The sequence below is a fragment of the Helianthus annuus genome, chromosome 15, assembly GCF_002127325.2.
Source record: "Helianthus annuus cultivar XRQ/B chromosome 15, HanXRQr2.0-SUNRISE, whole genome shotgun sequence".
In the NCBI taxonomy this organism is placed as follows: Eukaryota; Viridiplantae; Streptophyta; class Magnoliopsida; order Asterales; family Asteraceae; genus Helianthus; species Helianthus annuus.
In genome coordinates, this window is record NC_035447.2 from 98,311,411 (window position 1) to 98,321,859 (window position 10,449).

The 10,449-nt window shown below is 41.9% G+C and overlaps 1 protein-coding gene across 1 annotated transcript in view; it reads right to left on the bottom strand.

Moving 5' to 3' along the window:
- LOC110913945 overlaps positions 1–10,167 on the bottom strand; it is a 34,495-nt gene extending 24,328 nt beyond the window's left edge. The window contains exon 1 of the mRNA XM_022158761.1: positions 10,003–10,167. Within this exon, the coding sequence (XP_022014453.1) occupies positions 10,003–10,167 (165 nt within the window). The remainder of the gene's footprint in view (positions 1–10,002) is intronic.
- Between the last annotated feature and the right edge of the window lie 282 nt (positions 10,168–10,449).

Here is a 10,449-nt window from a genome sequence, read left to right on the forward strand (position 1 = left end):
ACTTGGCGATGAGGCGGAAGACCAGGTAATTCCTCAGGAAATACCCCGGGAAAGTCGCGCACAATAGGAATGTCTTCTATCTTCTTTTCCTCTGAGGATGCAGCAAAAACGAGGGCTAGAATAGCGGTGTGGCCCTTTCGCAAAAACTTGTGGGCCTTAAGGAAAGAGATGATGCTCACAACAGCACCACTCTTGTCGCCATGAATTATGAGAGGTTCTTTACCAGAACGAGGAATACGGACGATTTTCTCCTTGCAAATAATCTCCGCTTGATGATGAGATTGCCAATCCATCCCGATCACGACGTCGAAACTACCCAGAACGATAGGAATAAGATCGATGGAGAAGGTCTGACCAGCTAGGACGAGGTTACAGCCCTTAACTATGTGTGTGGCTTCAAGACTTTTACCGTTTGCTATTTCTACCGTGTGTTTGGTGTTCAAAAGAGTTGGAGTGCGCTTAAGCATTTGGCTAACTTTTAAGGACACATAACTAGTATCGGCACCCGAATCAAATAACACAGTAACAAAGAAATCATCCAGAAGAAACTTACCCATCACAACGTTGGGATCGTTCCTTGCCTCCCCTTGGCCAATCACGAACACACGACCTTGGGCGCCATTGCCATTATTGTTACCTCCATTGTTTCCTCCGTTGTTATTTCCATTGTGGTTCCTGTTCCTTTAGTTGCTATTCTGATTCTGGTTCAGCTGGGGACAGTTCTTCTTCAATTGGCCTTCAGCGCCACACTAAAAGCATCCCCTGTTGCCCTGTTGCCGTTGCTGATTCTGCGGTGCTTGCTGTTGCTGCTGACGATTCTGATTTGCAGGCCGTGAGCTCCTGCAATCCTTGGCTTCATGACCCATCTTGAGACTCCTCTGACAGCGTCCCTTGTGGTACTGACCACTATGGTGTCTGTTGCATTTGTTGCACTTTGGGTGGTTTCCTCGATATCCACCCTGTCCTTGATTACCGGAGGATTGCTGACCAGGACTCTGGTAGTCTTCAGTCTTTCGCTGCTGAGACTGACCCGAAGCAGAACCCTTACTGGAGTTTCTATCCCATTTTCGCTTGTTGTCGGTAAGAGCATCAGAAGTAGCTGTGGCACTGATTTGTTTGGGCAGCCTGTTTTGCTCCACCGCCTGGTCAGTGAGTCGATGGGCCAACTTGACGATTTGTTGTATAGTGCCAAGGTTAGCTGAGGATACGTGGCTTTGAATTTCTGGCACCAAGCCCTTAAGGTACAGCTCAATGCGTTTGTAGGGAGGGTCCACCATAGTAGGACACAAGATGGCTAGCTCATTTAACCTCTTCGTGTATGCCTCAATTTCAGATCCCGTCATTTTCAGATTGAAAAATTCCACTTCCAGCTTGTGGATGTCATCACGACTGCAGTACTCTTCTCTAATCATTTCCTTGAAACCGTTCCATGGGGTGGCATTGGCAATCGCCAACCTAAGCAATTGAACCTGTGCTTTCCACCAGGTTAATGCAGCTCCTTCGAGTGTTCCAATAGCATATTTCACCCTTCGGTCTTCGGGGCATTCACACATCTCAAATACAGACTCAAGCTTCTCGAACCAGTGAAGTAGACCTACAGCTCCTTCTGTGCCGCTGAAGGTGCTAGGTCGGCAATCCATGAATGTTTTGAACGTACACACAGGAGGCTGAGCATGTGGACCTAGGGTGCGAGAATAAAGGACAAGGTTAAGCATAAGAGTTGGTTCGCGGGAGTAGGATCTAAACATCCTAGGATAGGTCGAAATAGCAGGTGATACCTCCTGCAGGAACAGCTGCGAGTGCCTCAGCAACTCGTTCGTTGATCAAAGCCGTCAACTGGGCTTGAGTGAGGTTGATACGTCCTCCGCGTCCGCTCATGATCTTCATAACAAAGCAGCGTAAGTGAGGAAAGTGTCGCGGAAGTGCGTAAGTGTGGGACGACAGTAGAGAGTAAGCACACAAGGTTCATATAGCAATTATCATGTTATCTAATGCATAGTGTAGACTATCTAACCGACAATATAACATAGATCATACCACCTATTGCGTCGAGTCTTGCACGTGGAGCGAAGTGTCGTTGTGGATCGTTGAGCACTGTACAGGTTATAGTCTGGTTTTATCAAAAAGCTTTTCCCTTTTTAAAACCAAGTTCACTATAACCAATGGCTCTGATACCAATCTGTCACACCCCTAAAATCCACCATGCGGAGTACCACCGCTTGGAGGCGTGACGTGACCAGGATTGAGCCACCAATCATATTGAACAACGTATTTAAGTAAATAAAACCAACCACAATACAATTGGTGACCAAAAGCCAGTTAACCAAGTTTTAATTTAAAAAGCGGAAGCATAATACGTGATATCAAAATATAAGTTCGTAGTCCATAAGTTTAAAGTTCAAAATGCAAGTTTAATAGGTTCATAAGGATTTAAATATTAAGCACGGAACATAACAGTCCGTACACCACAACGACTCCTTCCTCGTGCAAGCTCCAAGCATCTAACGACCTGTAAGGCATGTAACAACGAGTCAACAACAAAGTTGAGTGAATTCACAGCTGGTTGTTTAGTTATAGCATTCGTTTCGTAAATCATTTGTTTGTTTTGTAAATCATGTATCGTATAAATTCGTATCGCGGTCTTCCTGACATGTTTGCGAAGATTGGTGGGGGCTTCCCATGTGTTACTAGACCACGCGTATCGACTGGTACGAAAATGTAAGAGGTGCCCTAAGTCAATGTCTATCAGCATTGACCCTTTGCCCATAGTCCATTAGTACACGCCCGTCTGACTGGCACGGTGTGAGGTTTGTTAAACCTAATAGCGCTATTAACTAATGACCCGCTCGCCATAGGCCTCGGAGATTAAGTCGATAAATGAGGGACTTAAATTGATAGAGTTGATGGTCTTATGATCGTGTACGTAGGCTTTACGTACGTGCCCTTCAATCTGAGGACAGTAGTAAGTAGTTTAATAGTAATGATAGTTCGAGTAGCCATTCAATCCCATTCCCAACCCACCGGGAACCCCATGCCTTGGAAAGACTGTGAACTCACCTTGGTTGCTCGGTTTGATTCTCAAATATAGCTAATAGTCAAAGTCGGTCAATCACGCCCTAGTATAATTATCACTTAGTTTATTAGTGATTTCAAATAGAACACAAAGTCTCTAAACGTATCTATCACATAACATGCATCACTTTAACGGTTTATGCCCATATAAGTTACCCATCTATTCCCCACTCATAGACAAACATACAACATTGCACATAACACTTTTATTGACATATAACTTGTTATATCATTCTCGGATAACCTACTCGACATTTAGACACGCAAATCACTAATTATGTCGTTTCAGATTTATTAATCAAAACTGGACTGTTTTCGAGCATTTTAATAAAATAGTTAACCTTTTCCAAAAATTCTCAAATTTTGACAGAAGGTTCTATATGTTCCAAAATTTATTATGTAAAAATTTCAGAGTCCAGTTCGTTACCTATATTTTGTAGAAAATCATTTACCCGACTGAAATCAGATTTGTTACTTTCTGATTGCAGTTTACGGAAATATTCACTAAAAATTAACCGTAAGTCTGTTTGACAAAATTCCAGTTGGAGGGTCGTCCTGACAACGGTGACCAACTACTGTAAAAATTCCATGAGTCGATTTTACTCAGGTTTCAAGTTATGACTCCAAATATGACACACTTTTTCTGCAGTAAAAATGCAGCTTGAGCTGCTGTCCAAAAACAGTCTTTTAAAAATAGTAAACAGTTTCGAAAAATTACGATTCTAGTTCCATTTGTTTAGTTATTCCAAAATACACATTTTAGGCTTCAGAAAATCCGTTTTTCGATTTAAAATGATCCCGTTACAGCCTGTTGAAGTTGGCTGAAAATTCAACTCAACAAGTTGTTTACATTGTAGAAGTGACTAAAAGTGCATAAACAAAGGTCCTAACCATGGTTTATCGATGATTTAATGTTCCAACCTCAATCATGCTTTAACCAACCCTAAACCACCTAGATTTCAACTTCACACAAACTTTTTATGTGGGGTTTTTATGCAGAATTTCATGTTCGTCTTTTTAGTGTTTTAGCTTTTGAGTGCCATGAACATTAAACAAAACATAACAAAGAACAAGATGGAACAATGGTGTGAAGGAACTTAGTACTAGCACAAGGCTAGGGTGAAAATCTTAGGGAAGATGATGGAAAATGATGAAGAAGAAGCAAGAGACAAGTTCCTTTGAAGTTCCACAAGTTGCAACTTCCTTGAATCACTTCCTAGGCTTGAATGGAACTCAAAGATGAATGAATGTGGTGGACTTCGGGTGGTGATGGTGGCGGTTATGGGGGTGGCCGAGAGAGGGAGAGAGAGTTGAGAGTGAGAGGGAGGTGATGATGAGAAGTAAGGTGTAGAGATCTTGGACATGATTTTATAAGATACTTCACATATCTTGTCTAGCTCTACAAGTTACTAATCTTAATAAAATAATAGGATAAAATCTAAGACATGATTTCATAAGATACTTCACATATCTTGTCTAGCTCTACAAGTTACTAATCTTAATAAAATAATAGGATAAAATCTAAGACATGATTTCATAATATACTTCACATATCTTGTCTAGCTCTACAAGTTACTAATCTTAATAAAATAATAGGATAAAATCTAAGACAAGATTATGGCATGGTGTAAAAATATTGTGGGTCCCCTTAGGGTGACCGAATTCGGTTGGAGGGGGGGGGTAAATTGTAAAATTTGAGGATTAGTGGGTAGATAATTTGGAGGTTAAGGGTATTTTCTAGAATGGTGAGTGTATGACATATTTCTATAGTGTGTGAGGAATTTTTGAGACCATAATTATTTAAGAATAATAAAATAATATTTCTGACAAAATTTCGGTGTCCCGGGTAATGTCTGGTTGTTCGGTCGGATACTATTTCGTTAATTTGTTTAATTGTTCCGTAAGGTGTCTTATAGGTATATTTTTGTAACATAATTAATTCCTAACACTTAGGAAAATATTCAGGACTATCTAGTCAAGTTTTCTGCATACTACTAGTATGCTAACACACACATGTAAGTATGACACAGTAAATAGAAACAGTTAACTAATTCAACACGGTCACTAAGCACTTTAATTATCATTAAATAATCGTACGGATACATGCAAATATGAGGGTTGTCACAAAGGAGAAGAGCTAGGAAGAATAAAGCCCTTATCCAAGAGCTCTTGTAGTTGTTTGGACAGTTCTTCCAGTTCAGTTGGAGCCAATCGATACGGTGCGCGAGCTATTGGTGCTGCTCCTGGAGCTAGTTCAATCTGGAATTCGACCTGGCGATGAGGCGGTAGCCCAGGTAAATCTTCAGGAAACACTTGAGGAAAATCGCGTACAACTGGAATATCCTCTAATTTCTTATCTTTCGTTGATGCATCAGTAACAAGTGCCAAGATGGCAGTGTGACCCTTTCGTAAACATTTCTGAGCCTTGAGAAAGGAGATGATGCCAACCACGGCACCACTCTTGTCGCCTTGAACTTCGAGAGGTTCTTTACCAGAACGGGGAATGCGAACTATCTTTTCCTTGCATAAGATCTCTGCTCGTTGTTGGGATAACCAATCCATACCAATAACGATGTCGAAACTCCCTAGAACTATAGGAATGAGATCGATGGAGAAAGTCTGACCCGCTAAGACGATGTTACAACCCTTGACTACGTGCGTGGCCTCTAAACTCTTACCATTGGCTAATTCTACTACATGTTTGGTGTTTAAGGGCGTTGGTGTATGTTTTAACATTTGACTAACTTTTAGAGATACGTAACTGGTATCCGCACCCGAATCAAATAAAACAGTAACATAAAAGTCGTCAAGAAGAAACTTACCCATAACCACGTTAGGATCATTCCTTGCATCGCCCTGCCCCAGCACGAACACACGACCCCTAGCGTCGTTGCCATTATTGTTCCCCCGTTGTTGTTTCCATTGCCCTGATTATTGTTATTGTTGTTGTTGTTTTGGTTCTGGTTTAGCTGGGGGCAGTCACGTTTGAAGTGGCCTTCAGCACCACATTGATAGCATCCCTTGTTGCCCCGCTGCTGTTGCTGTTGCTGGTTTCGTGGAGCAGTTGGTTGTTGTTGCTGGTTCTGATTCGCTGGTCGTGAACTCCTGCAATCTTTAGCCTCATGACCCATCTTGAGGCACCGCTGACAACGACCCTTGTTGCACTGGCCGTTGTGGTTCTTGTTACAAGTATTGCACCTTGGGAGGTTTCCTCGATATCCACCCTGTCTTTGATTACCCAAAGCTTGCTGACCAGGGCTCTGGTAGTTATCAGTCTTTCGCTGCTGAACCTAAGACTGAGCTGTAGTTGAACCCTTGCTGGAACCCCCATCCCACTTCCGCTTGTTGTCACTGGGAGTAGCGGAAGTAGTAGCATCGGTAGCACTGATATGTTTAGGCAGCTGTTCTGATCCACTGCCTGATCTGTGAGGCGATGAGCAAGACGTTGAATATCCTGGATATTATCAAGGTTGGCCGATGTCACGTGACTTTGGATTTCTGGTGCTAGCCCTTTGAGATACAACTCAATACGCTTAATAGGAGGGTCCACCATAGTTAGACACATGACGGCCAGCTCGTTTGACCTTTTCGTATAGGCTACAATTTCCGACCCCGTCATTTTCAAATGAAAGAACTCCACTTCTAACTTGTGGATGTCATCGCGAGTGCAGTATTCCCATTTGATCAGTTCCTTGAAATCTTTCCAAGGGGTGGCGTTAGCAGCTGCCAATCCTAAAATCTGAACTTGCGCATTCCACCAAGTCAGCGCAATGCCTTCTAGAGTACCAGTGGCGTACTTCACCCTGCGAGCCTCTGGGCATTCACACATCTCAAATACGGACTCGAGCTTTTCAAACCAATGGAGGAGTCCCACTGCTCCCTCCGTGCCACTGAATCTGCTAGGACGACAGTCCATGAAATTCTTAAAAGTGCAAACAGGTGGCTAAGCGTGTTGACCTGTTGTGTATAAGAACAGGACAAGGTTAAACACGAGAGTTGGTTTAGGAGTGTAGGATCTAAGGATCCTAGTGTGAGTTACGACTGCAGGGTATACCTCCTGCTTGTGCGGCTGCAAGTGCCGCAGCAACTTGTTCGTTAATGAGAGCCGTCAACTGGGCTTGTGTCATGTTAATGCGTCCAGCCATGATCTTCATAGCAAAGGTAACATAAGTGAGAGAGGTTCGCGAAAAGTGCGATGACAGAAGAGAGTAAGCACACAAGTGTTCTCAAGCAATAGTTGTTACATTATCTAAGCATACCACGAGCAAATTTCTATGTAATCTAGCAAGTAGGTAATGTAAACATGAATAGTAGTACCTAATGTGTTGAGTCTTGCACGTGGAGCGAAGCGTCGTTGTGGATCACTGAGCACTGTACAGGTTATAGTCTGGTTTTAATAGAAACGTTTTCCCCCTTATTAAAACCATGTTCTCTTTAACCAATGGCTCTGATACCAATCTGTCACAGCCCCAAAATCCATCCTTTGGAGTATCACCGCTTGGAGGCGCGACTGACCAGGATCAAGCCACCAATCATATTGAACATGTAAGTAATAAGTAATAAGTAATTCAACCAAACCAATATGAAAGGTGTTCAAAACTTAGGTATAATATCAATGTTTAGCGGAAGCGTAAAAGTAAACCCAACATAAGTATAAGTATGAAATGTCATAAAATTTAACAAAACATTCACTATCCTTTTCCACAACGACCGCGCCTCCCAGTGCAAGCTCCATGTATTCCTAACGACCTGCAAGGCATGTAACAGAGAGTCAACAACTAGTTGAGCGAGTTCACAGTGGGTTATTTAGTAATAATGTTCATTTCATAAACTGTTTGTTTGTTGAGTAACCCATGTATCGTTTATAATTACATCGCGGCCCTCCAGGCATGTTTGCGAAGATTAGTGGGAGTTTTCCCATGTATTGTAGACTAGTTATGTATGTATCGCGGCCCTCCAGGCATGTGTGCGAAGTTTAGTATCAGTATCGCAGCCATTCCAGGCATGTGTGCGAAGATCAGTATCAGTATCGCGGCCATTACAGGCATGTGTGCGAAGAGTAGTATCAGTGTCACTAGTCTAGTGGTATCTCTAAGTGACCTTCCCCAAATGAGGTCAGTAGTGCGTAATGCCCATAACTATGTAAGTACAAGTAATCAACCAAACCCCATTCCCTACCCCGGGAATCCCATGCCTTGTTAAGAGTGTGAACTCACCTTGGTTTGCTCGGTATGTTAAGGTATGTTCTCACAGTTAATCAATCAAGTCCTAGAGTACACATGTGTACATAATCAGTTTATATTTTCTAAGCCCACGTATGCATATTCAATCACAGTGGTATTAAATCAGCAACCATGATTAATACAAAGCACGTATACGAGTTCATACAAGTTATGCCTAACATTAAACAGCAGTTAACTAATTCAGTTAACAATTTACAGAGTTAAATTAAGTTACTGTGCAAAATTCCCAATCGACAAAACACTCCTGTTCCGTCGTATAACCCTTCGACGAAACACCCTGGGTTTCGTCGTGATGTCCTCGGCGAAACACACTTGATTCGTCAAGTTTGTTTCGTTGAAATTGGTTTTGACAAAACACATTTTGTTTCGTCACGTTTGTTTCGTCACACATGTTTCGCCACTAGGTATCAGTTACGTCATTCTAACAATCAATCACAGAAACCCTAGCAGCCGTCAACATCATACACATATCATACAGTCATCATCATACAGAAATCATTCAACCAAATCATTGAATAACATACTAGTAAACCATACCCTTGGCATAACAGTTACTGAACAAGCATGAAATCCACACAAATCATAAGGCATTTATACGGTTTATACTAGTTTAGATTTGTTGGTCCAAAGAACCATCATATGATTGCGTTCCAAGCAGTTTAATCAGGTGTGCAACGGATGATCATACGTAAGCCTCATGAAACCCTAATCATAGATTATGTTTCGTATAAAGTTATGTAACCAATCATTCATGCATGACGAAATCAGAATCATCATACTCATATACTCATATCTAATCTAGAAATCAACAAGCATATGCACAAACATGTACCGAATAATCAAAGCATCATGAAACAGATTTAACGAACACACAATAACCGAGATAGATGAGAGTTTGATCGCTAAAGAAATCTTGGGGAAACACACACAGTTGCCGTCGCCCTTGGGAAAGAGTTCTAGGGTTTTCTATTTGCCAAAGAATGTTGAGTGTGGCAGTTTCACGCAACAAATACCCGTAATAACGTACTGGGCCCTTAACTGGGCTTCACGAATCACTGGGCCGGCGAAACACTTGGGTTTCGTCGAGATAGTGGTGACGAAACACCAGTTGTTTCGTCGGGTGAGCTTATGGCGAAACACTACTTGTGTTTCGTCGGGTTGTTTTATGGTTTACTAGTCAAGTCTTTCAACAAGTTCCATATCATATCACCAAGCACATAAACATGTAATAAACACAATACGTTTTATTATATCACAACGTGAATAAATACAAAGCAAACAAATCAAATGAACCACCAACTTAACAATTAACGTGCATTTAATGCGAAAACAGAATCTTGGAAACTCGAGTTGTCACAAGCTTCTTCATAACACGGCTCCTCTGATTATTCGTCCACGTAAACTGTAATCCCGATCTGTTAATATCAAACACTTCGATATCATGAACACACTCCTTAAATTCCCTTGTCCCTACCCCTTGGGTAGACGACCCAGCTAGAGTATCATCATGAAACAGCGATTCATTGAAATCTCCCATGATTATCCATAGCTTGTCATGCATTACCGAATGATGAGCACATAAATTCCGCCACAGCTCCCTCCGATCCTTATAATAGTTATGAGCATAGACAAAAGAACAAAATAACGATTTTCGATCCATTTTGAAAACAATCTGGGAATGAATAACCTGTTCCGAATGAGCCAAGACCATCACATCCACCAGACTAGGATCCCACCCAACCATTATACGAATACCTTTATCACAACAGTCTTCATTAGTTGCCCAATGCCAGCTTTGACACACTCTCTTACAAACATTAGCCACATTAGACGAGTCAACATGGGTCTCCATAATCGCACAAACCTGCACTTGATTCTCTACCAACATTTGCCGAACCTCCTTTTGTTTTAGGGAGCGGTTCAACCCCCTTATGTTCCAAGAAGCGATACTACCCATGGACACCCGCTTGGCCAGGTGTGCTTGCACACTCAGAATTATCATTCTTTTTATCCATGAATTTCGGTATATCCGCAAGGAGTTCGTCGACCTCAAACCCATCCGAAATAATCTCTTTGAAATTTTTTGTGTTTCCTTTAGCTTTCGGCTTTTGCCTTCGAACCCCATCACCATCCG